The 26,990-nt window shown below is 36.7% G+C and overlaps 1 protein-coding gene and 1 long non-coding RNA gene across 7 annotated transcripts; both read right to left on the reverse strand.

Moving 5' to 3' along the window:
- Positions 1–220: 220 nt before the first annotated feature.
- Positions 221–7,282, reverse strand: LOC122313464 (transmembrane protein 208 homolog). 6 transcript variants are annotated; one of them, XM_043128500.1, is made up of 8 exons: positions 7,013–7,282; positions 6,693–6,807; positions 6,421–6,614; positions 4,936–5,020; positions 4,018–4,194; positions 3,820–3,890; positions 610–675; positions 221–511 (listed from the first exon to the last, which is right to left on the reverse strand). In XM_043128500.1, exons 2-8 carry the CDS (start codon positions 6,774–6,776, stop codon positions 256–258), a joined length of 933 nt encoding a protein of 310 aa, XP_042984434.1. In that variant the 5' UTR covers positions 6,777–6,807; positions 7,013–7,282; the 3' UTR covers positions 221–255. The 6 variants fall into 6 exon arrangements, with proteins under 6 accessions (XP_042984434.1, XP_042984439.1, XP_042984436.1 ...); XM_043128502.1 differs by lacking the exons at positions 221–511; positions 610–675 and adding exons at positions 802–1,727; positions 1,764–1,930; XM_043128501.1 differs by lacking the exons at positions 221–511; positions 610–675 and adding an exon at positions 802–1,930.
- Positions 7,283–25,408: 18,126 nt separating this feature from the next.
- Positions 25,409–26,990, reverse strand: LOC122312318. The gene is made up of 2 exons (XR_006243163.1): positions 26,596–26,990; positions 25,409–26,499 (listed from the first exon to the last, which is right to left on the reverse strand). It is a non-coding gene; the product is annotated as an uncharacterized LOC122312318 (long non-coding RNA).

Raw genomic sequence — 26,990 nt, forward strand, 5'->3', positions numbered from 1 at the left:
AAAGTTGTTAGGTTGCGCAAGGGAGCCGTATCCCTTGCAAACTTAATCAGCATACAAACTTTAACAAGCTTAGGGCTGAGCAATTTTTTTTTTTTTTTTGGGGGGGGGGGTCGTATCCCTGCCCGGCAACATCCACCTTCTCGCAAGGGTAAAGGACAATTTTGCCCATTACCCATATGGGAGCTGCGGTCAGAGTGCAAGTTCAGGGCATGGAGATTTCTTTTAACAGAATTTCTAAAGCTAAATAAACAGAGATTACATTATTTTTCCACTCTGCAGAGGAATATAGTTCGATGGGGAAAAAAAAATTTGTGTGCAGCATTGTCTCCTTAGGAAGACCAGACTAGATTTATAAGGCATACAGATGTATACGTCCAATGATGTCCCCCGGAACCAATTAATACATTTCAAAAGTAAACTACCTAGTTCGTGTCTTGACAAACTTGCCCCTAGACATCTTCTTCTCCATCTTTTCTCTCTTCTTGCGAGACTTTTCATCCTCCGCATCTCCCTATTTCACACACAAGCATATAGCAAACGGTATTGGGCACATAGATGCTATCCATAGCTTTAAAATAAAGAAATAAAGTCGGGGGTAAGATAGGATACCTCTGAACCTTGCGGCAAAATTCCCCTAATGAAACCAAAAGACTTATATGCTCCAAATGCCGGTATCTGGAAAGCAACGAAAAAACAAATTGTTACAACACCAACCTTCTGTGTCCTATACAAGATATTCAGAAGATAGCTGCATTACATATAAAGCATGTTCTACTTCTACAGATAAAAATTTAACAAAACTTCTCCGGTCTGTAAAAAATCTTCTACATGTATTTAAGTCTTACAAATATCCAGAACATAGTTACTTCCTTTTTGCCGGAAGAGCCTCAATTCCGTCAAGAGTCTATATTTGATCAAAATACCATATCAAACATGAAAGCCAGACAGAACAATTCAAATATTAAGTCTCGAACCTAGGAATTTACACCGCACGTCTCATTAGATGATCTAACCACAGGTAAAAACCTCTCAAAATGGGGAAGAAAATGTGGACTTGATGCTTAAGCTCATATCTTCTACAAACAGAGTGAACATAGATTGATCCTCAGAAACATCCATAAAGATGTATACATGTAACATACGGATCCTAAATTAGAACATAGAATAATTTTTGGTTTATTTATTTATTTATTTTAAATATTATCATAAACCACTGCACAATGCCTTGAACTTCCGTTATTCTGTGTCTCCTCTTGGGTTTGCCCTTCAGCAGCTTAGAGTTACAACAGTCAGTAACTGACTCCAATTGAGCACATTGAACACCCTTTCTCCATCTTTAAATCCTCTCTCCATCTTTAAATCCTCTCCCTCTCAATTTCTCCAAAACTGTAGCATTCTATCCTCACAGCAAGCCACCACCGTACACCATCCCAGTAGCCACCTTCACTTCCCTCCCACCCAGACCACCACGAACCACCCTAGCACCACCCAAGCAAGCCAGCGAAAGCTGAGACAGCCACTGCCTTCAATTACCTCATTCAACCCCAAAAATTACCAGATCAGCCACCTTCACGCCGCCAAGGTAAGCTTTTCTCACTGGATTTCCCTTTCTACACCGTCGCTTTCTTCTCTTTATATAGCAAGTGACCGATTCCTTTTGTGTGTGATTTGATTGTGCCCACCAACAACCGCCACAGGGAAAGTCGGAAAACCACCAGGACAGCCAGAAACAGCCGGCCAAGCACCTCCCATCATCCTGGCTGTTTCTGGCTGTCCCGTTCATCCACCAGAGACTGCTTTTGTGTTTCTGGCTGAATAGCTGCTCCATCGCATCCTTCCTCTCTCATTGAGTCTCTGTTGCACCGTTCCTTCTCTCTGAGGTGAACTCCTTTCATAAGTTTTTAGCTCTTTCCGTAAAGTATGTACAGACCTAAAATCATAAAAATGCCATTTAACCTTTTCATAAAGCATAATACACGTACAGCTACAAGGTGTTAATTACAGTAATGCCAACAAAGTATAAGTCATGTCAGTATGCACCTTGGGCTTGTTTTTACCTTCGGTTTGTTTTATTTTGGGCCTGTTTATGTGGATGACACTTAGTTTAAGTAACTTATAATTATAATTTCTTATGGAGTCTAAATTATATTATTAGACTACAGTAATAAATCACAAGAATTTGATTTAAGTCTCACTATTGAACCGAATTTCCACAGCTTATTTTTGACAGACTTGGATAAAATCTAATTATTCTACTAAAGTATAATTTAAATTTTTTTTTGGTGCGTCAAAGTATAATTTAAAAATGAAGACACGTTATGAGTATTTATATAATATTAGTATTTATTAGTTTTGTAAAAAACTGGATAATTATTAACTTATTTTCTATTGTGTATTTAACTAAATAGAATATTATGACACTTTTCTAGAAAATTTAGTGATGTACAGTACTTCATATAGGAGTTAGCTACGAGGTAAGATTTCGAAATCTACGCGATGGTAAGCAGCTTGATCATAAAATTTAGGATTAGCACAAATTAGTTTGTTTAGATAGATTAATTATTAAAGTCAATTCTTTGGACGCCAATTTTCACGTATCACGCATGACATGAAATATGTAAGCATGCCATTCATAATATGATCACATTTACTAGCAGTTTTGTTATTATAGCCAATTGTGTTATTACGTATTATATCATACATCTCATGTCGCAGAAGATACGTAAGCTTTCATATGATAAAGTGTAAGATAAAGATCAAGATTAATAAAATGACCATACAAATGCATGGTACCACTGTAGTCATGGGTGGATGTGCAAGCCACAAACCTAAGCATGGTCCAACACAGTATGTTATGATATGATCAGCGATTCCCCTTATGGCCACAGAATATGGAACCGGTGCACAACCTTGCACATGGAATTAAGGTTTGTAGGCCAGTCAAGACAAAAGACTATGACACATGACACATTTGATCATACATGTCATAAGCATAATGTTTGGATAATCAAGATTTTCATTCTCTGAAGCATACAAAATTTTATGAAGAACCTTATGTCTACATTATGATGGGTTTCTTACTAAGTCTTTGACTCATTTTAGTTTTTTCTTTATATATATATATATATATTTAACCACCCAGGTGTGGAAGATAATTGGGGATGAGCAAGTGGGCCAGGCTTGAATGTAACAGTCTGATGAAATTTAGTCCCAGACATCTTAGTTTAGTTTTACATTGTGATAACAATTTTTCAAATTTAATTTGTTTGAAAACTTTGATTACGTTTTTATGAAAGGCATGGTTTTCTTAATAATTACTTTTATTAAATAAATAATTGTTTTATTAATTGTGTAATCTCTTACCTAACTTTATTTATGCAAGTACATGACCTTCCTAACACTCCCTTCCCTTAGGCTAGAAATGTCACATACTTTTAAATAAAGTCAAGCAAGAGATTTGCATAATTAATAAAACCATTGTTTATCTCATAAAGAAGTTACTAAAATAAACCGTGTCTTAAATAAAAACATAATCAAAGTTTTCCCACCAACTAAATTGGGAAAATGATTTTCATAATGTAATATCAACTAAAACGCCTAGAACTAAATTAATCAAACTACTCCATCCAAGCCTGGCCAACCTACTCGTCCTTTTTGTCTTCCTCACCTTGGTGGTTAAAAACATAAAACAAAACAAGGGAAGTCCAAGTTAATACCAATCGAAGGTAAAAACAGGCACAAAATAAAAGGGAAGTTTGGTGCCGTTAGACCGAGAAAGCAAAGGAAAATAAAAGGGCAGAGAAGCTGATGTGGGCTTACCGGAGCGGCGCAAGGTGATGGGAAGCGTTCGACAGCAATTTCTGTGGCTGTCCAAGAACTTCCAACTCCCCCTGTGTCCGTCGACAGTGGAACACAACATACCACACCCACAAATTAATTGGTCAAACGTTATAGGGAGAGAAAATGACGAAAGAGATATATGGGGTCGATGCCCTCGTGGAGGGACAGGAAACTTACCGGTTGCGTCTTCTGGTGTTCCTGACGGTTTACAGCAAGATGGGTGGTTCCTTGGGGCTGAATGGTGAGTTGGGTGTCTCGGTCTGTACTGGCTTGTTTCGCCAGTGGTGATTCGTGTTGATCTAGGTGTGAGGTAAGAATGCTACAGAATTGTGGCTTGCAGTGACGAGAAGGTGGCTGTGGTTTTGAGAAGATTGCAAGAGAGAGAATCAAAGATGCTCAACGTGTTTTAATTCTGTCAGTTACAGACTGCATAACATTCACCATTGAGAGGTCATCCAAGAGGAGATCGAGGGTGGTGGAGGCTTAAACACATTTAACTACAGTTATAATAATAAAATCTTGAATTTTACAGCATTACAATACATGCAATGATGTCCCAGGTCAGGGTCATCAAGCTGTAATCTGTTCCATCAATTAAATTGAGTTCAACATTAAACAGAAAGAGACAATGGCCCCCATGATAGCTGCCAAATAATTATCAGCAACAAAGAGACTTGTTTGAAAACAAAGATATTCCTGTTTCAGGCCAAAGATCCAATTATATAAGTGGCTGAGAATTTCCTAGTACTTGGCCACTTTTGCATTAGTTTTATGACTCATTTGACTCCTCACCTCTTCTCCCAAAACAAAACCAAGCCCCGAAAAAGTGATATTGCATGAGTTAATTAAGTTTGACCTTGAGGAACCACAAATTATGTCATTCAGTGATATAGAGTGATTGCACCATGATATCATTGCTACTTTTCTTCTAAAAGAAAATCATAGCTCCTTCACCAATAAAATTCAAAATCAGAACCAAAATGGACCTTCTCCATTCCTAAAACATAAGCATGGCCATGTGTGAATGCAAGTTGATTACAAGAAAAGAAATGTGAGACTGCAAGCTTAGAGAAAAATAAAATAGACAGATCTTACCACCAAGTAAGTGTACCAAAATTTTCCAGAGATGATAGACATCACTTGTACGAAGCTTGTAATGTAAATTACATCATGTAAATAGCTGCAAGACATGAGTTATAAGTCAAAATTTCCATTCCTAAATTTCATGTCAAAATTTTCATTCCTAATTGGTATTTAGAAAACATGTATAGGAAGGGGGTGGTAGAAGGAAAAAATATAGCAAGTCTTATTGAGCCTAACTACAAACAATTTATTATGTCGATGTAATAGCATTTGACCACCTAATATGCAAAACATGCCTTGAAACTAATTTCAAAAATCAATCCTTTCATATCAAATAACCAGCATGTGCTTCAGGCCAAAGTCTAAGGATTAAGAATAAACCACAAACGATTCGAAGAAGCTAAGATATAGATAATAGATACATTTAAAACAAAAACCCCTCGGGATTGGCTCAAGTGGTAAAGGACTTGGGCTTGGGGATATGCTCCCCTCAGGTCTAAAGTTCAAATCCCCTTGAGTGCAAACAATCTCTAGGGGCCATCGGACTGGGGAATTTTCTCCTTGAATTACCCGAGGTGCACTTGCATGAAAGTCATTGCCAAGGGCCTATGCACCCCCGAGATTAGTGCGGACGTTGTTCCTGGACACTCAATGCCAATAAAAAAAAAAAAACACAACATAACACGGACACACCAACACCAAAGATAATTCTTGAAAAGGTAGGATAGGGAATGGCAAGGATATTTTCACAAACATAGATTCTTCAACTTTGTGTCATTTTTTTTTTAATTTTTTTTTATGTCGGGGAACCTCTCCAAGGCAAAACCCTTTGGACCCACCCCTGCAAAATAAACCTCGGTCCCGTGCACCGCACCCTCGAAAGTTTCCCTACACGGAATTAGTTAAATCGTTGGCTTTTCACCAGGAGGTGTGGCTCCAAATAATTGTTTGCACCCATGAGGTGTTGAACTTTGTGTCAATTTTGTTGTTATATAATGTGTATGGATATCTTTCCTCTCTACTGTAAACTTGGAAGGTTTATGGTCTAACACTCAAGGCTGGTCTGCTTGTATCAAGGAAAAGTATCATACGAACGTATCTAGTTTGAGAAGTGTCATCTGATCATATCAGCCTCGGATACAAACATATAAAAGTTACACTAATAATATCAATTAATTATCTGAGATGCCTTTCAATGCGGCACCTCTCCTGCAAAAAGTCATCAACGAGCAGCTAAAATCAAATTTTTGTCTGCTCAGGTCTATGTTGTTACCATTACACATGGCTTCTACCAGACATCTGATATCATCCAATGCCATCTTGAGCCACACAACATGATATAGGTGCCTCAGCAACTAATAATTCTCTCGTGTTAGTTTTAATTTTGTAAACACGGTGACATCTATATTATCTTAAGGAAAGACAACTTCTTGCAGATTCAATGCAAGCATGCATAGGTATGTAATAAAGAAGAAGAACAAACATAAGGAGGCATACCCACAAACTCCACCAGTAGTCATATCAAAACCACCATCGAAAAGCTCCCCATCATCAGCATAAGCGGGCTGAGCCATTCTGGCAAGTTGTTGGTAGGGAATCAGATAAGCCACAGACGTGAGAATCAGACCAATCCAATGCTTCCAGGTGAAACTTGAATGGAAAACCACCATCCTCACCAGCACATAGATAACCTACACATAAATCAGAACAAATAGCTACTAGGAAAATAAGAAAACAAAGCAGCGCAATTGATCAAGAAAGAAAAATACATTGCAGACAATGATGATGCGTCGGAGGTTCGCCATGTGGCGAGCGTTCTCTTCCTTGCGCTTTTTCGCACCTTGATTTGCCATTTCAAGCTCCCCTGTCTTTGATACTGTAACCCTACAAATAGCAAAGAGGCCTAGATGGTGATTTCTAGAGGAGGAAGAGCCTCTTGACAGCTCAAATCTAAACCTTCTTTTTCAAATTAAACTATCCATATATACTAGTTTGCATATAACACATGATACCTGGGTTACAGAATAATGTCAGAGAAAGAGAGAGAGAGAGAGAGAGAGAGAGAGAGAGAGAGAGGAAATTGGTTTACCGTGAAGTCGTGGACGGTGGCTGGGTGGGTGGAAGCCCTGAACCGGAGTAGGCTACTGCCGAGCCGTGTGCGTCTGGCCGCTGGAAGCGCTGGAGTGAGGCAGAGTAGCTGAGGTCTGATCGGCCGAGTGCGAGTGGGCTACGGGCTACGGGCACCAGCAGCAAAATTTAGGGTTGGGGTGATTGAAGAGCGAAGACGGACGAGACGAAAGAAAAATCTCGTAGGAAGTAAAATTAGAGAAAACCGAGGCCAGTATGGAAGAGAGATTCCATTCATTACCTCCAGTATAAATCTCATATAATTTTTTAAAAAAAAATAAAATTTATTATTAAAAAATTAATTTCTTACCATATAAATCATATATTTATTTATTCTTTTATCACGATATTTGTTAGAATATCTAAACATTAAATAATTTTTTTAAAAAAATAAATAAATATAAAATATATATAATAAAAAAACAAATTTATTCATTATTTATTTTTTTATAAAATACGATATTAAATGATTGGTTTATATATAAAATATAATAAATAGTCTCAAATAATTTAAGGTATTAAATGATAAGAAGATGATAAAAATTGAAATAATGAGCAGTATTACTCTAATAAAGAATTAATTTTTTAATAATAAACATCACTCTTTTTCAAAATAATTATGTAGTATTTACACACTCCATGACTATATGTAATATTACTTTCTTATTTAATTATTATCTAATTATTATAATTTTCCACACTTCCATACAAAACATAATAATTTAATTATTAAATAATAATTATTTATTATTTTCTTTTGGTCCAAGAACTAAATGCTGCTAGTGACTCAAAGTCTGCTTGGGATAATTTGTTTACGAGGTGAAGAAGACGATGAAGTAGATTTTGAGGTGTTTCATACAACATAAAAGGCGCACGGCAAGTGTTAGAGTCATACATTGGCAAGATATGCTAAACATTTTGATGATTTGATAATTTGGTGAGACTTGTTCTTTGAATATATTTTACAAATTATTTGGTCTGAATATTTTATGTAATTGGGACTATTAATGAATACAAAGTATTATGTTGCTATAGAAAAAAACAAAAAACAAAATTTATTTTAATAAATTATATTTAACAATGTTTTAACTTTTTCCTTTTCATTTTCTAAAATTTCATCAAATATTTTAACTCAAATTATTTTAACCCATCTTATCCTCATTTGAAATATCTCACAAGCTACAAATCGTTCGAAGGAAAATGGTGGTCCTCATGTGCCACCCACATATGTGTGTTGTGACGCCCCTAAATTCCGTTTGGGATCGGACGGACATTTGAAGCGTCGAGACATACAACACAAGGTTACCTGCCCCCGTTCATGACATATAAGATGCAATATTCCTAACATGCATCTAACAATATGCAATATTCGCAGCGGATAAATTTTTTCTTTAGCAATACTATGCACCAAATTGAAAATATCCCAAATACTTAAAACATATTTCATACATAAAAATCCATTGAACAATTAAGATCACAACACTAGTCCAAAATGGTTATGATCCAAAAAGTAGTAGAGATGCAACTCAATCGTACAAGTAGTAATTTACGTTAATTACTATATCAACATTTATGTCACACCGTCACTTAGTCAACTGTGTCTAGTTGATCAGCTCCTAATTCTCCTTCAGGTCCTGTAACAAGATCTACCATTCGGGGGGAATGGTAGTTGGGACTACCAAAGTGAGATTTGATTACAAATCTCAGTAAGTTAACAAAAAACTTCCACACAAGCTAATGATGCATGGATGATAGTAAAAACATAAATGCATAATCAAATTCATAAGTAATTAAAGCATAACTTGGAGTACAACATAGCATAATTGACATAACTTAAATTGAAACATGAACTGAACTTGACTTAACATGAACTTGATCTGAGACTTAACTTAGTATGAACTTGCTTTGAAACTTGAATTAACATGAAAAATACATACTCCACAGTTGTTGTGGCTCCATGTATTTTACGTGTAAATACATACTCCACAGTTGTTGTGGCCCCATGTATTCTACACAAACTTGACTTAACATGAAAAATACATACTCCACAGTTGTTGTGGCCCCATGTATTCTACGTGTAAATACATACTCCATATTTGTTGTGGCCCCATGTATTCTACGGAAACTTGTTCTTTAACTGCTTAAATACATACTCCACAGTTGTTGTGGCCCCATGTATTTTACGTGTCACAATTGCTGTGTCTCACGTAGTGTATGCGCCACAATTGCTGTGACCCCATACATAAGTAATCAAGATGAAACGTGACTGGAATACGAAATAACTGAAGCCCTGACGTAACATAACGTGACTTGAACATAACTTGAAATACATGACTAACTTGAGATAGAAACATTTCGTAACATGGCATAACATATAATAGACAACATATTTAACATGACATACTTGCAACAGTGAATATTACATGACTTGACATATATGTAATAGATGGCATACTTAGCATGACGTACTTGTAAGGTACAGTAATACATGACAGAATATATTATGTAACAGATAAAAATTGATGACAGAATAAATTATGTATAATAGACAATTACGTGATAACTTGGCATGGCATGACATATATGATAACACACATACATACACTGTAGTTCCTTTACTTAGCACACATACACAGTAGACTGCTAGTAAGTTAAAAGCTAACTTACCTCGATCTCCGCGTTTCTTATAAAACTTCAAGTGCGATCACGAGGAACTGTAATTAGTGATTCTAAAAGTTAGAACTAAATCACTAATAATTTGAAATATGGAAAATACTAACTTAAAGAGTAAAATTTTCATTTTACTCTCTACATGTGGGAAAATGACCGTTTTACCCATAACTTAAGGATTTTGCATACTAACTCCAAAAGTTTCCAAAATTTACATTTCTCATGTAAATTTTGTCCTAAACTTAAATATCAACTCAGAAAAATTTAAAACAAAACACAACTATGAAGAACACACTATGGCCGAAACATCCATAGGTCATTTCCCTTAATTTTTGTTGCAATTCCTTCCAATTTCAAAACTCATGCTTAAACCAAAATTTTGCAACAAACATCTTCCAATCCTAAGTTCAAAACCATACTTAAAACATTCATTTAGAAAAAGCTAATAATTAACACCAAACTGTTTTGTAAAAAGATCCAAGCACTTGAATCACAAGTTTTAACCTTAAATCAAAACATCTCCAAGAATTTCAAAAATCAAATCTTACTTCTAACATATTCATAATATCATCCTAACATCAACCATGCTTTAAATCATCAAACTAAAGTCACCAAAATCACAAAATAACATTTGGAGTTTTTGGTTTTACACTTAGTCCAAAAACAGAAACTTTTTCCTCAACTAGTTTTGATAAATCTCTTGATCTATGACTTATAAATATATGATCTTCAAACCAAACCATCACATGGTTTAAAAAAATGTCCTAAAACACATATAAGCTTTTAATTCAAGATCACATGGTTAGAAATTAACTAAAACATAAATTTAGCCAAGAATATCCACACTTTGTCTTATTTGAATATCTCTTTGTATAAAATTTCATATCTTTGAAACTAACATCAAATATCTTCAAAATAATAATATAACATGTATATAAGATACTTAGGATCCTCCAATAAAATTATTAAAGTCATTAGAATAGGTTTAGACCACCAAAGAGTTCAACGTTTTCAAAACAGAAACTGTTTTTCTTCTTCCAGTTTCTAGTTTCTAGATCTAAGAAAATCTTTCATCAAAGCCTTTAATCATGCAAAAATCCTCAACCAATAGTCACATATATATGTTAACAATACTCCATAAAAATTTCGGACCAATATCTATCCATTAGCTTGGTCAAAAACTCCAAACTATAACCTATTCTCCAATTTATCTCCCAGAATGACCTTTTTATAGTTTACATAATATTTGACTGACCAAATGATCTTCAAATGGGACAAATAAGATATCCATGTAAACTAGACTCAAAAAGGAACAACTTATATGAAGGAGACTTTATGATAAAATACTTACAAAAGCTTTAAAATGGGTGTGCAAAAGACCTCCTAAAAGCTGTCCGAGAGAGAGTGTTTGATATTCTTTCAATGGAAAGTGTAAATGAAGATAATTTCGTGGGGAGAGGTGGCTGGAGATACTTATGGATGAGATATGGAAGAGATGTGGCTGGAGTTGAGAGTTGAGTATAGTTTTCTCCTACCCAAAATATCTATAAAAGATTATCTCATAATATTCTATCCAATAGTATCTACAAAAAATCAACTTAAGATATTTTTATCTAATAATATCTATAAAATCAACTCAAAATATTTTTACCCAATAATATTCATGAAAATTACCTCAAGATATTTCTTTTTATCCAATAATATCTACAGTTTTGAACAGACGTTTTGTCCAAAAATATGAAAAAATGTTATTGCGCCATAAGACTTTAAATAACCCTCCGAGTCTAATGGCACAAACCATAATACATTTTGACACTTCTAACTATCTCCAATAATCAAAAACACACTTCTGATACCATAGTAAATAATAACACTAACTATGTAGTTAGACAAAAACCTATACGATTAATGGATTCGTGAAAACTTATGGGGTTTTCACGAGGTTCCTAAGTTAATAGAAATTTCACAATTGAATTTCTAGCGGGCTGTTACATGTGTAGTCCTCACTCGCTACCTATTCTGGCAGCTCTTCTCACTACATGTGTTGAATCACTAAACTTGTCACAACCATGTCTTACAGATCTGATCTTTGTGGCTAAAAAGAGATAAGTATATTGCCTTTACGGGTTATCACAGATTCTGAAGTTTACCTAAGTTGATACAAACTATAATATGTCATTTTTTGCATTTATCTGTTTTCCTATTTTGTTGCATTATTGTTAATTAAAATAAAAATGAATTCGTCTCTCAGACATATATTTGTAGAGGTTGAATCCTCTCTTTCTATGAAATGTATGGTTGAGTTTCTGTTTAAGTATAGAGTATTAACAACAGTGATGACCAAAACTAGTCATAAAAGAAAATAGTATGTTCGTAGAGCTCCAAATGCATTATTTTAGTTTATAATATCATGTATGATATGGAGACATCCCAATATGTATCCAATCATGGATGTAAGTTTCTATAATGAATGAATAATGACAATTTTTCTTAAATAAAATATTTCATTATTACTTATAAACCATATCAACTCATATCATCTCATCTCAACTTATTATCCAAACTAAGCCACCTGAGTTTTACATCTTTTGCTATACATATGGGTTATTACACCATTGGAATACATTATAATTTAAAAAAAAATCAAAATATTAAGATATTTTAACATAATTAATGTACAAAGTTTCTATGATCAACATGTTATCGGTGTATGAAAAATAAAACTTTTAAATAAATTTTCTCTTCACATTAAATGATACGATGCAATTTTTTAAATGATGTACATTTAAGTGATATATATAAGAAATCACTGAAATAATTATTTGAAATTATTTTAATTTAAGATAATAATATTTAGAATAAAACGTAGCATTACAACAAGCCATTGGACAGATCACAGGATGCTGAACCGAAAAATTGACTAAATCGAGAGTCTTCAAACACAACCAAACATATCCAAGTTGAGCCGAAACAACAGAAAATGGGAATGTTTTGTACATATTATAATGTTTCAACACCAACTATAATTGGGTGGGTGGAATCTGTTGATTGTAAAAGAGTTATGAAGGCATGGATGGTTAGATTAGGTGATAAGGATATGGGGTTGTGATAGAACAAGTATCAAATTGTAGTGCAAAGTTCCCGGTTTGGAACAGAAAAGTCTTTGGATAAATTAATAAAAACATTCAACAAAGTAGAACGAAGATCCAACAACTTCAAGCATCTAACCGCATTATTCACTAGAATTGAAGAACATAAGGAAGCTCAGACAAACATACAATAATGTGGCGACAGGCTTCAAGAATGATATCAAAATACAATATTTTTCCATAACAAAGCATCCCAAAGGAAAAGGAAAAATCATATTAGTGGAGTGAGAGATGGTTTAGGTGTATGGCAGGAGGAGGATGGGAGAGATGAGGTGATACTAAATTTTTTTCAATAGCTTTTTACTGCATCAAATCAGAGGGGCAATTTGGATATAATCAATGGCCTAGCTGGAAGAGTTAATGCAGAAATGAACAAAGACCTAACTCAAGCTTATTCTAAAAAGGAAGTATGTAGTGCTCTAAACTAGATGACTCCCACAAAAGCTCCTGGTTCAGATGGTATGGCGCCCATCTTCTATAAAAAATACTAGAACATTGTGAGGAAGGATGCTACTGCAACAGTGTTGGAGGCTTTAAACAAATGTGAGTTTCAAAGTTCTATTAATCATACCTTTATAACTTTGATTCCTTGGAAGAAGAAACCTGAGATGGTTACTTACTATAGACTAATAAGCCTCTGTAATGGGTTTTACAAACTGATATCAAAGATTATTGCAAATATACTTTAGGTTGTCCTACCTCATGTAATATCTTGCTCCCAAAGTGTTTTTGTTCCGAGTAGACTCATCACAGACAATGTCTTAGTTGCTTGTGAGGTTCTACATTTTCTTAAACAAAAAAGAAGAGGCAAAGATGGCTACAAGTCCCTAACTAGATAGGAGTAAAGCATATGACAAATTAGAATTGGACTTTCTAGAAGGCATTATGCTTACGTTGAGTTTTTATGGAAAATAGGTTGATTTGATTATGATGTGTGTTAAAAACTTAAAACCATTTCCTTCTCCATTCCAATCAATGACGAGCCTAAAGGTCTTATAAACCCATCTAGAGGTTTAAGACAAGGAGACCCCTTGTCTCTTTAACTCTTTCTACTGTGTACTGAAGAACTCTTTACATCAGGCAGATACTACAAAACATATTCAAGCGATTAAAATTTGTAGAGGGGCTCCAAGAATCAATCATCAGCTATTTTCATATGATTGTCTTTTATTCCACAAGGCTTATATGCAAGAAACTCAGTAGCTACACAAGCTTTTGGAACACTACGAGAGAGATATGGGTTAGAAAATCAATAAAAAAAATTAAAAAAAAAAAAAACTGCTCTGGTTTTCAGTAATAATGTCTGCCCAGTAAAGCTGAAGGAAATAATGGCTTTTTGGGTTGTTCAGGGTCATCAACAATATGATAAATACTTGAGTCTACCCTTCAAGATTAGTTGAGCAAGAATTAAAGTCTTCTGTGATATTAAACACAAAGTATGGCAAAAATTGCAAGATTGGAAGGAGAGGCTTTTATATCATGGAGGTAGGGAGGTTCTTATCAAGTTCGTAGCTTTTTTTATCCCCACTTATTCTATGAGCTACTTCAAGCTACCTATAAATCTTTGCACAAAATTAGAAAGTTTGATGGCAAGGTCTTGGTGGGGCTAAAGACAAAATAAAAATAAGATCCATTGGGTGAGTTGGGACAATATGCGTGTTGCTAAAGGAGAATGAGGGATGTGATTCAAAGACTTGAAAACTTTTAATATGACTCTGCTAGCCAACAAGGGTGGAAAATAATGAATGAAGAGTCATCTTTGTTGCTTAACATTTTCAAACCCAAATATTTTCCACATACCAGCTTTATGGACTCCAAACTAGGTGTTTAAACTTCTTATGCATGGATAGGTATCTCGGAGGCAAAGAAATGTCTTTCTCATGGATGTAGATGGAGAGTGGAAAATAAAAAATCAATAAATCTATGCAATGACTAATGGATTCCATGACACAGGAATTTGATTCATCATTGGAAAGGGGCATACCATCTAAACATACAAGAGAAAGTGGCAAGTCTCATTGATGAGGATACTCGAGGGTGGGATTTTGAAAAAGTCAGAAGCTCTCTTCCACCAAGTGCCATTACTGAAGTCCTAAAAACCATTCTTACACCGAGAGAGAGAGAGAGAGAGAGAGAGAGAGAGAGAGAGAGAGAGATTTGAGAATCTGAAAAGGATGACAAGTTTTCTGTGAAGCGTGCCTATAGACTATTCCGAGAGATTGGTAAAGGCAATAAGAAAGGTGAAAACTCAAATGTAGCACAACAGAAATATATCTGGAATATAAATGCCTAATAAGGTTGAAGTGTTTTTCTGGAGAGTTTGCAAAAATAGTTTACCTACAAAGTACAACTTAAGGAAAAAGAATATTCTTAGTGAGGACTATTGTGTTTTTTATGGACAGGAAAATGAGGACTTTATTCATGCACTTCTTGATTGTCCAACTCTGAAGGCAATATGGGATAAACATATTCCTTTCCTGAAAAACTCCAAAAATCACAATGATTTTAATTATATGGCAAGACAAGATAGAGATAAAGGCAGTAGAGAGTACCTGGAAATTCTTTCTGATTTCTTGGGGATTGTGGTACTGAATAAACCAAATAATTTATGAGAATACAACCTTATCAATAGAGCATGTTGTGGACTATGCTTTATCTTTGTTGAAAAATAATAAGAAAGTCATTGGAATAAAAAAGCAGAAGAATAAACAACAATTATATTGGGTCCATCCTCCACAGGGTATTTTAAAACTCAATGTTGATGAAACTATTTTTTATAACCAGAATAAAGCAGGTGTGCGAGTAATTTTAAGAGACCACAAAGGGGATGTTATCATGGCAACAAGCAAAAAGGAAAATGAAGCTAATGATCCTACTGAAATTGAATTATTGGCTATGTTCAGAGGCTTGCAACTATGTGTCTACCAAGGTATACAAGAACTTATTCTGGAATGTGATTCTCTGCTTATGGTAGAGGAACTTGGAGCTGAAGTTGAATCCATGTCTCTACTAGGGAACCTCACTATCAAAATAAGGGAGCTAATGAAGACTTTCAAAAGCTACAAAATACAACACATTGGGCGTATAGGGAATGAAGCTGCTCATAGGCTTGCTAACTATACTTAACATGTAAATGATCTTTGTGTATGGTGGAAATCCATCCTAACTAATATTTCACAAGAAATTTGGATTGATAAACATTTGTAAGGTTTTGATTGAATGAAGATGTTTTGCTATTAAATAAAAAAAATAAAAAAAAAAACCAACACTAATCGTTCCCGTTGATACAGAACGGTGCAAAAAACATTAAGGCCCCACTTGGATGCTGAGATAAGATGATAAATCTTTCATCTCAAATCAACATCCAAACATTATTCAAATATAAATATTTTTCAATTTTAAATTTTTAAATTTTTAACTTTTTATTTAATCATTATAATTTCCAAAACTTCTAACTGAAACACTGAAAATAATTAAAATTTCCAAATCTAAAAAAAATTCTATTCTAACAATATTTAATTTTATAATATTTTTAGTCAATTTTTTATCTTTCCTTTTTTAAAATCACATGAAATATGTTAACTCAAATTATTTTATTAATATTCATATATTTTTCATCTCATCTCAATATCCAAACAAGATTTAAGAAGTGGAGCATAATAAAGGAGATAGAACCACAGAAGAAAAATAAATGCTCTAGGACTAAGGTTGAGAGCTGGAACTCCTCCCTCACGTGCCACACAAACTTTCACCCAAAACTCTGCTAAACTTAGGCTTCCCGAGGCTTTTCCCCATCCTATGTGCTTGCTAGTCGTTCTCCTCTCTATGTTTCCATCTGAAACACCTCGTCCTTGCCCTCATTGGCTGACGTGTGGTTACATGCATCGCCCCATTTTCTATAACCAAATCCTACGTCCTTATTCCCTACTTGATATAAGCATCCAAGTTTAAATTGTTCACGAATGACTCTGTTTATTTGAAGTCCTAATATTTATGAAAGTAAGAGCATTTTCATCCAGTTTTCCATCCTCATCCTTATAATTTAACTCAAAATCACATTTCTTCAAATTTATCCTTAATTTTTATTCATCTTCTAAAAACCTCCTACATCTCATTCCCCATCCATATCTCTATTATATTAAATAATATTTTTATATTCTTTTTTTATTACTTTTTTTTCTCCCTTCTATTTATAATCTTACCTACTAACTTTTTTGTCTTATTATCTTCTTTTCATTTTCACTTTCTACTAAAAAAATACTACGAATCTTATACTTTTAGTGCCAATCAGAAACAAAATAAAATAAGAGATATCCTAAACTCCAATAAATAAACGTAATAGTCACAGCTGAGTCCGAATGCATTTTGATCTTTACGTGATGAATTGAAGTTTCAATCACGTTTAGAAGGATGACAGAATTAAAATGAAAATGACAGGAAGAAGTCCAAACATCCACAAAGCAGCGAGATTTTCATCATCTTTTCTATATAAAAAACAAACCTATTAATTTTAATCTCCAGCATTTCATCCGAAACCAAACAGTATATTTTCATCTATAGACATTTCATCCGCAACAAAACAAAACACAAAAGGAAAACAAAACAAAAAAAGAATTAAATTAAATCAACATGAAATAAAAATAAACTGTAAACAGAAAAAAAAAAAAAAAAAAAAAAAAAAAAAAAAAAAAAGCAGGGAGCTCGTTTTATGTCTCCTTTCCCCAGCTATGCTTATTATACCGAGCAAATCAAAGAAATGAAATCGAGGCGCAAAAAGAAGGTGCGCACACACGCAGAGAGGAGGGAAAAAAGGGAGAAAATTGTACTCGTCATCAAACATGAGTCGTCTCTGGACGACGTCCATGCTAGCGTCGGGAGCATTCCCCATGGCGATATTAGAAGTGGAGAGCACCCTCGGGACAATGAGAGAAGAAGAGAGCCTTGACGGGTGGGTGACGAGACGAGAGGCAAAAGCTGAAGAGAAGCCGCTGGACGGAAGGGGAGAATGCTGGAGCCAAAGATACGATGTGGATGTACAGTAGATCAACAAAGATGGAAAACTCCTGTACAGACCAGAAACATAAATCGCAAAATGGGAATTGGGATGGAAATGGTTTTTTGAACAAAATCCTAAATAATTCCTTAAATTATAGGAAAAATTCTGGTATGCAAATCCAGATGGAAATGTTCTAGGAGGACGAACTCAAGTTGCAAACATTTGAGAGAGAGCGAGAGAGTAAGTAATTGATATGGCTATTTTTAGAGATTATAAGGGAAATTCTATTTATAATCTTGAGTCCAAATAAATAAAGGTAAAAGAAAAAAGATATCATTTTAAAAAAATATATTATTATAATTTTAAAAATGTTTTAAACATAATTCCCAAATGATTTCATTCTAATGTCACCTGAAGCTTTGGATCCGTGATGGTTCAGCTTCTGCACTCTTTTCCCAAGGCAATGTGTTTAGATACATATAGCCCGACCTACGGGAGATTGAACCCATCTCAGGTTCAACCTCTGGATTTGTTATGCCTATCGTACCCATCAAATCACCTATTACCATCAGGCGAAAGGGGCATACCTCTAATGGTGCTTCATCCTTTGAATAAACTTATTAAAATGATACCAACGATCTTCTCAGTTCTCAGGGTATAATTATTTCAAGATAAAGTAACTGGAATCTAGATATTTGAGATTGGTTGTCTCGGATTATACATGGTGGGGCCATCCGATGAAGGAACATTCGGGGGAGACAGTTTTGCCCAAGGTGCAAATAAAAGAACAAATGGACTGCCCATAAAATAAAAAATAAAAGAGAGAGAGAGAGCTAGCAATGGACTAAGAGCAATTTCCAAATGGAAAGTATATGTAGACCCGCTCTCCAAATGGAAAATGCATGATCCATCTACTATTGAGTTGCTAGCTATCTTGAGGGGATTGCAAATGTGTCTTTCTCTGGGCATTCTTAAAATAGTGGTAGAAACCGATTACTTAATTATTGTTAAAGAGTTGCAATCTTCATAGGAACCATCATCAGCAAATAGCAATTTAATCATAGAAGTTAAAAGTCTCATGAGTTGTTTCGATGAAGTGGTTTTTGAGCATGTATACCGAGAGGGTAATGGAGTGACCCATGTTTTAGCTAGATATGCTTAAAATGTGTTAGATGTTCAGATGTGGTGGGGTTCCGCCCCAGATTTTGCTGGTCATGCCTTATGGTTTAATCATGCTATTATGTAATTCTGGTTATGCCATGAAATGAAGTTTTACTCTATTTATAAATAAATAATAAAAAAAAAGATTTATAAATGTTTCCGTTTAGATGATTAGATTAAAAAAAAAAAACTATAAAATTCACATAAAAGAGGTTATAACTCGAGTAAAGACAAATATGACGATGCCAAAGAAAAAAAGGACAAATAAAGTGGGATTTAGACTATGCATGAGATTAGGGGTGATAATATATCATATGACCCATGAATAATCTAATATAAACATGACACAAAATAAGTAGATCTGAGTTTGATATAAATGAGTTTGGATCAAAACGAATTGACTCGATAAGATAAAATTAATTTACGGGTCAACTGCGGATCAATCCATATAACCTGAATAAATTCTATTTTTAAATTTATAAATATTTAGTCATATATGTCTTTTTCTGATGTTGGGAATATATGATATTAATATTAGTATTTGATTACATTATATCTCATGTTATTAAACTTTTTTTTGTTAATATGTAAATTTATTTTATGAAAATATTAATTTTCTTACATATTATTGGTTTGGATATTGATAATAAAATTTGTTATCATGAATCCAGTTGTAATTATGAATTATTTACATATTTATCCTTGTATTATATATATATATACACATTAAATGGTTTAAAAAATAAATAGACGAGTCAATTCAACTCATTTATATGAAGCAGATTGAAACGAGTTAAATGGATTGTGTCTAAGTTAACCCAATAAAAGTTAATCACTAAACGGGTTAAGCGGGTCGTTTTGTATCATCTGTTAATTAAATGGATAAAATTCAGATTTTAGGGTATGGTCTGTTTAATTGAATGGGTCAGGTCAGGTTTGGATTTTATATTATATATAAAATATATTTTTATTTGATTTTCTATATTATATATAATCTTTTACATGATATTATATATATTATATTATAATTTCTAATTAATAGAATACAAAACTTTAATCTTATTATTCATATCTATTAATCTTATAACATAAGATTAATATAACATTGGATATAACATAAAATTAATCTTATAAATTTTAATATAACTGTAAGGGGGTAAAATATATCAGGCTCAAAATGGTTCTCAAGGTCTAGCCCATTAAAGGGTCATCGCTAGAAGAAAAATAAGGGAGAAGACATAAAGGTGGGGTGAGGTGACCTAAAGTAAAGGGGGCAGGAGATAAAAGACATAAACACATACGACTTTAGGCACCTTTTGCTTGACTTCTCCAAGAAAGTTTCTTTAACCTCGAGAAAGGGGTTCCAACGATGAGATCTAGACCAGAAAATAGATCACCTTCGAGATCTATTATATAGTGAGAATGAGAGACTATAAAATAGGCTTATTATAGTGGATTCTTCCATCCCTGAACCCCCGTGGACATAGGCCCAGTGCCAAACCAAGTAAATTTACATATATTCCTCTATTTATCTCCTTTGTATTTATTTACTATTCATCGCTATGGATATACGCACGGACACCATATAGCCATACCGGACCACCACTGGGGACTTCACACAGCACCAATCTAGCCACAAACCACCTTAACGGGGTTGGGAATGGATCTTTCTCCCCTTCTAAATTTCTGTGCCATTTTTAGGTGTTAACAATGACGTCATTTGTGGGATCGAGATTATTTTTGCACCAAAAGTAGAAGAATGACAATTTCCTGGTGTGGTAAATAATCTCCGAAGGAGCAAATGAAACTCTTTCTGATAAGTATTCTTGGCCTTCTCACTTTTATTTTTATGAAAAGCACTACTGCAAAAAAGGGGCGAGTGAACCTTTCCTCACCAAGTGATTAAGTGCATGCACTTAATCACTTTTTCTGCACATAGTGTTTGAAACTGGGAGCCCAAACTCCTTAGCCACATAAATTGCAAATACATGATGCACTTTGAGTGCACTCTGCAGAAAGATGAGGGAAGCGTGGGTGAGTATTGTGCAATGTGTAAGTGCGCCTACACATGCTGCTAAGTATTGTGCACTCCATTGCACAGTGTAGTCCATGTCCATCGGACGAATCGTCGACTCCGTTTGTATCCTCAGAGGTGGTCTTTGACTACCCTCTGTGAAGAACGGCTATGGGCGAACATCGTGCTCCGAGAAGAGCCATAACCTAGCCAAGCAGCAATGCCGATGTTCATCAGATGAACTGTCGGCTCTATTTGTATCCTAAGAGTATCCCCCACCAAGAATGACTACAAACACATCGTGCGCCCATAAGAGCCACGATCCCTCTGTGGCATGACCTATGGGTGATGCTGGCAACCACCATATAGGTCGTTAGTGTCGTCTGACTCATCCAGGGTGGTTCCTGACCACCTCTCATGGAGGTGGCTCTGCCAGCCAAACTACATGCACAGTGTAGCACGGGGTAAAAACCCCTCTGCCCAGTTCCGTCTTAGTTCACCAGGGATGCTAGTGGCCCCTTAGCAGCCCGCTGGAGTTTTCTACCCCTCCCACAGGTGATTCCCGACCACCCCAGTCATGAAAAATGGCCCTTGGCCACGTGCACAATGCACAAAAGGTTTGCCATCATACAGGGTAAGCTCACAGCGGGCCGTGAGCCCCATGTCCCCTCCGACGGTCGCCACCTGGACCTCTAGCACCTTTTGCTGCCATCGAGGTGGACCCCGACCACCATGACAAGCAAGGGTGGCCCTCGGTCTCAAAGGCCCTGTGCACGCAATAGCACATGGCTGAAAGCTTCTTGACCTAGCTCAACCATCGCACGACAGGGATGCCTATGGCCACTGTGTGGACCGCTGACCTCTTCCAACTTCGCCACAACGTCCATGTGCGCTGAGATGAATGGCGGGCAATGGATGCGTGTAGCATGCACCCAACAAGGACTTCCCCCAGGGCTACCACAAGCTGGCGAGCAATGCCACCATCAGCAGGATTGCCGGCAATCTCTATTACCAGTATGGCACTCTGTAGCTAAACCACCCCCTCGGATGAGGAAGTGGGCAAGCTTCCCCGCCATGCAACTTAGAGAAATACTCCTCAACCACTACTTATCAACCATACACTACTCATTGGCTAGGCAACTCAAAGAAACACTCCTTGCCTAGATCAAACTCCTCAGCCACATTACTAGTCAGCTTCACGAATTCTTGCTTCATGCCCAACAGGTCCCAACTCACCCATCAGCTTCTTGGTCATGAGCTTCTCGCCCACTCCTTGACCTAGCCACCACAGACTCACCCAACCAACTATAGACTCGCCTTCCAAAGCATGGCTACGTCGGTTGTATGCATGCACCATGCACCCATGCCGTGCACTTGGCCAGCCCATCTCAACTAGAGGGCAACAAGCCACCAGGCCACATGCATGCAACGAGGGAAGACCACACACGGTTATAAGTCGTGGACAAACATACAACTCAGCCACAAAGAAAATAAAAGAGGGGAAAGAAAGAAAACAGAAAAGATAAACGAAAATCGAGGAAGGGCAAGGAAGAGAAGAAATGACAACTTGTAGCAAGCAATTTTCAGTTAAGCAAAAATTGGCTACAACAATTAAAATACTTTAGTTTGTCTCCCTCAAAACATAGGAATTTCTGTTTTTACTAACATAATTATTTTCTGTGATGTGGAACACTAGCTATATAGCCCCACTTGGACATCATTTAGATGTCTCCATATTTCTCTAGCAACATTATCTCCATCAACGTAAATCTCTACCAGCAGAATCTCCAACAACTACTTACCTCCCTGCAAGGCCCAAATGGATACGTTACGCCAAAGGTTGCTTTATCTTTCTCGCAGTGGAGTGCGAGTCAGCCCTCGGCTATCTAACATCAACATAATCTCTATCACATAATCTCCATCTACGTTATCTCCATCAACATAAATCTCCACCAATGGAATCTCCAACAACTACTTACCTCCCTTGTGAAATACTAAAGGGGTGAGTGTAATGCTTAAGGCTGTTTTAGCCCTCCCTCCTGTGGCAGAGTGCAGACCAACTGCCCGACATTTACCTACCTCATGAGCGTTAACAGACGGGAATGGGTCTAATTCCAAACTGCCAGGTAACTTACCTCCGCGTAAGGGGCGATAGACATGTCCAGCCCTTGCGGCCCAACCTCCTTCATCGAAGAGGGCGGGTCTAGCCCCTGGGCTACCTGAAATGTTACCCAACCTGCCCATGATGAAGAGTGGGATTAGCGCTAACCTAACCCAACATTTACATTCCCTGTGATCTCAATGGGCGGGAGTGGATCCAGTCCAAAACTACCTCGAAAAACTTACCTCCTTGTGAGAGTCAATAGGCAGGTCTAGCCCCTGTGGCACCCTGACCTCCCTCATGGAGGAGAGCGAGTCCAACCTCTCGATTGTTTGAACAACTTACCTTGCCCCCATCATAGCAAAGTGCAGATCGATTGTTCAACTGTTCAACACTTACTTTCCTTGCGAGGTACCAAAGGGATGAGTTTAATGCTTAACGTTATTTTATCCCTCTAGAGGTGAAATAAAGGCAGCCGAAGCATTTACCTTCCTCATGAGCGTTAACAAGTTAACTGGTTCAGTTCCAAACTGCTCGGTAACTGACCTCCTCGTAAGGGGTGATAGGCAAGCCCAACCCTTGTGGCGGCCTATCCTCCCTCGTGAAGGAGAGCGGGTCTAGCCCCTCGAATACCAGACAATTTATCCCAACCTCCATTACGACGAAGAGTTTAATCAGTGTTAGCTTGACCCAACACTTACCTTCCCTATGGTGTCAACGGGCAGGAGCAAGTCCAATTGCAAACTGCCTAATAGTTACCTCCCTATGAGGGTTAATAGATGGGTAGGCGGCTCAACCTCCTCACGTGGGAGAGTAGGTCCAACCTCTCGACTGCCCGAACAAATTACCTTACTCCCATCATAATAAAGTGCAGATTGGCTTCTCAACTATTCGAGAAATTACCTCTTTGGAAGGACCAAAGTGGTGTGCTTAGCCTAAGACATCCCTACCCCTCCCTTGGTGGAGTGTGGGTTTAGTCCTTCGACTACCCAACACTACTGCAGAATGCCCTCTCCTGCAACGAAACAGCAAATGGATAACACCTTAAACCTTCATTGCACTTTGGGAAGACAACTCAGATTTGTGAATTTTAGAGATTGTTTACACTAATTAGTTTGACTTTTGCGGTATGGACAGACATCTCCTACTTATCTTCCCGTTTAGGGTCAAAAGGTCGGTCTAGCCTTAAGGTGGCCCGACCTGCCTCACGGCGACGTGTATGTTCAATCTTCCCCTACCGAACCCTCATAGACATAAACCCAATGCCGAACCATGTAAATCTGCGTGTCTTCCTTTATTTATTTTTTTTACATTTATTTACTGTTTACTACAATGGATGTATGCATGGATACCATACAGCCATGTTGGACCATCGTCGAGGGCTCTATATAATACAGATCTAGAACAGAACCACCTTAGTAGACAGGAATGGATCTTTCTCCCCTTCCAAATTTCCGTGCCATTTTTAAGTATTAACAATAACATTTGATTATAACATAAATTAATCTTAAAATTTTTAATATAACATTTGAATTTTGATATAACTTATAAATTTTCATTTCATAACATAATATTTATATAACATAAAATGAGAGATATGTGTTAACCATTTACTAAAGTTTTGTTGGAGTATGATTTTGTTTGTCCGTAAAACCAGAAAAAACTAGACTGGATTGAAATATTAAAAAAAAAAAAAACTAGAAGTTCTAGTTTCTGGTGGTGAATTGGTTTGGTATAAGTTCTTAAATTTTCAAAATTGTTGTAAACTGGTTCAGTTTTAAAAATGTCTAAAACTAGACTAGTTACACCCCGATGCTCACTCATGCCCTCAGGCAAGAGTGCTCATTCCCTGCTCGCTCGCAAGGGAGCACTGCAAGGTGCAGAAGATCTTTTCCGAACAAAGTGCTTGCCACATAGGTGAGCACTGCGGCAAGCAAAAGTGCTTGACCACCTACAAGCACCCCTAAAACTAAAAGGTCCTTGCACCTAGGCAAGATCCTCGAAGAGCAAAACTGCTCTACCCAGGTGGATGCCGCGGAGGCCAAAAGTGCTATCCACTTAAGCAAGCAATGTGAAGGAACATGAAGCTTGACATCTTTGAATTGTAGGAAGAATCAATAAATAAACTCCAGCATCAGATCTACTGAGGAAATCTTGTGCACAAGGTCTGTTGGGAATTAGAGATGATGAACAAACGTTGTGCATGCCATCCTGTATTGCGAATGAATGACTCCATGTTCAATGCTTTTTTGCTACAGGTGTGCATCTTTAAAAAACAATGCCATCTTTAAATGGTCTTCAAGATCACTTACAAACAATAAGAATATTATTAGTAGTCATTGTGCTCACACTTGGATGAGCGCCGCAAAGGACAAAAGTGTTTGCCATGCAAGCAAGCAAGCAACACCAAGGAGCATCAAGCTTGCCATCTTTGGATAGCAAAAAGTATATATAAATAGAACTCCAACTTCTAATCTATGGGAGATCTTCTGCACATAGTCCTTCGCGAATTAGAGATGATGGAGAAACCTTATGCATGGCATCCTATACTACAAATGAATTGGTCCATGTTCAATACTCTTATGCAGCCGATGAATATCTTTTAAGATCTGTGCTATATTTCACCACCTAGGGGAGCAATAGTGCTCAGCACCCCGCCCTGTAGCACAAAGAGCCAATATGCTCACCTTGGGGCTGGGCGATTACCACATACAAGTAAAAGTGGTCGCTCCCAAGGTACTCCCATGTGTGTATCATTTATTTTCTTGCAAATTGAGCGAGCAAAAGTGTTCGATCCCCTCCTGGCAAGCACCATAGAACAATTATTGTGTTCGCCATCTTGGATATGGGGAATATTAGGCCTGTGCACAAAAATGCATGGCCCGATCCGTCCGAAATAACCGACTTGGGCCTACCCGAACAAAGTCGGGTTCAACGGGTTAAGCACAATAACGGGTTTAAGCACCCTGTTATCGGTCGAAACCAATTACCGAAAACTTGCTCGTGCCTCTCATCTCCTTCTCCTCAAACCCTAGCACGTTAGCGCCGTTCTTCATCGCCTTTCGTCTTCACATCATCCCCTTTGTTGCTTCTCCACGAGGTCCAAATCTGCACACTCAAGTCTCACGTTTCTCCTCTGTTGCTTGTGGGTTTACTTCTGCTGGGATTGGAATTCTTACCGACACAGGAGTCCACCTGCAAATACGTACCCATCCAACGACTTGCCTTGCCCAAGAAAATCGATAGCCCAAACTCTAAAATCAAGTCCTAAATCCTTCAACTGTTTCTCGTAATGAAAAGAACCAACACCAAAACAAGAAGAAAGAGCCCAAGAATATTCGTAGCCAAGAAACTCTACCTGTAAGGACGACCCAAACAGACCCAACATCACCTTACGTAATAAACAAAAACTAAATGGAAATAGCTCTAAATAAACTGAACTTGCACTACACACAGAAGGGCTTCTGCGTTTTGATCATATTTTCTTCCTTCGGCGTCGCATCGAGTGGTTTGAGAGAGGAAGGGAGAGGGAGAGAACGGAGAGGATAGATTTCGTTGAGGGCAGATGGAGAGAGAGAGAGAGAGAGAGAGAGAGAGAGAGCAAATAGAGAGTTGATTTGGTGGTGCCGGCTGCGGGAAAATTATATTCGAAATGTCTACGTGTCGCGATATTAGTGGCCGGTGCAAAAATGGTTTCAAACTCATCCAGCCGGGAGCTTCTCTCATTAAGGAATGCCTTTTTTTTTTTCTTTTTTTTTTTTTTTAATTTGGTAAAGGTCGGGTCATACGGTTCGACCCGGTTTCATTTTATGCGGGTTTAGTTGGGTCGGTTTTGCGCCTTAAATGGAG

This window comes from Carya illinoinensis, chromosome 6 (genome assembly GCF_018687715.1).
Source record: "Carya illinoinensis cultivar Pawnee chromosome 6, C.illinoinensisPawnee_v1, whole genome shotgun sequence".
In the NCBI taxonomy this organism is placed as follows: Eukaryota; Viridiplantae; Streptophyta; class Magnoliopsida; order Fagales; family Juglandaceae; genus Carya; species Carya illinoinensis.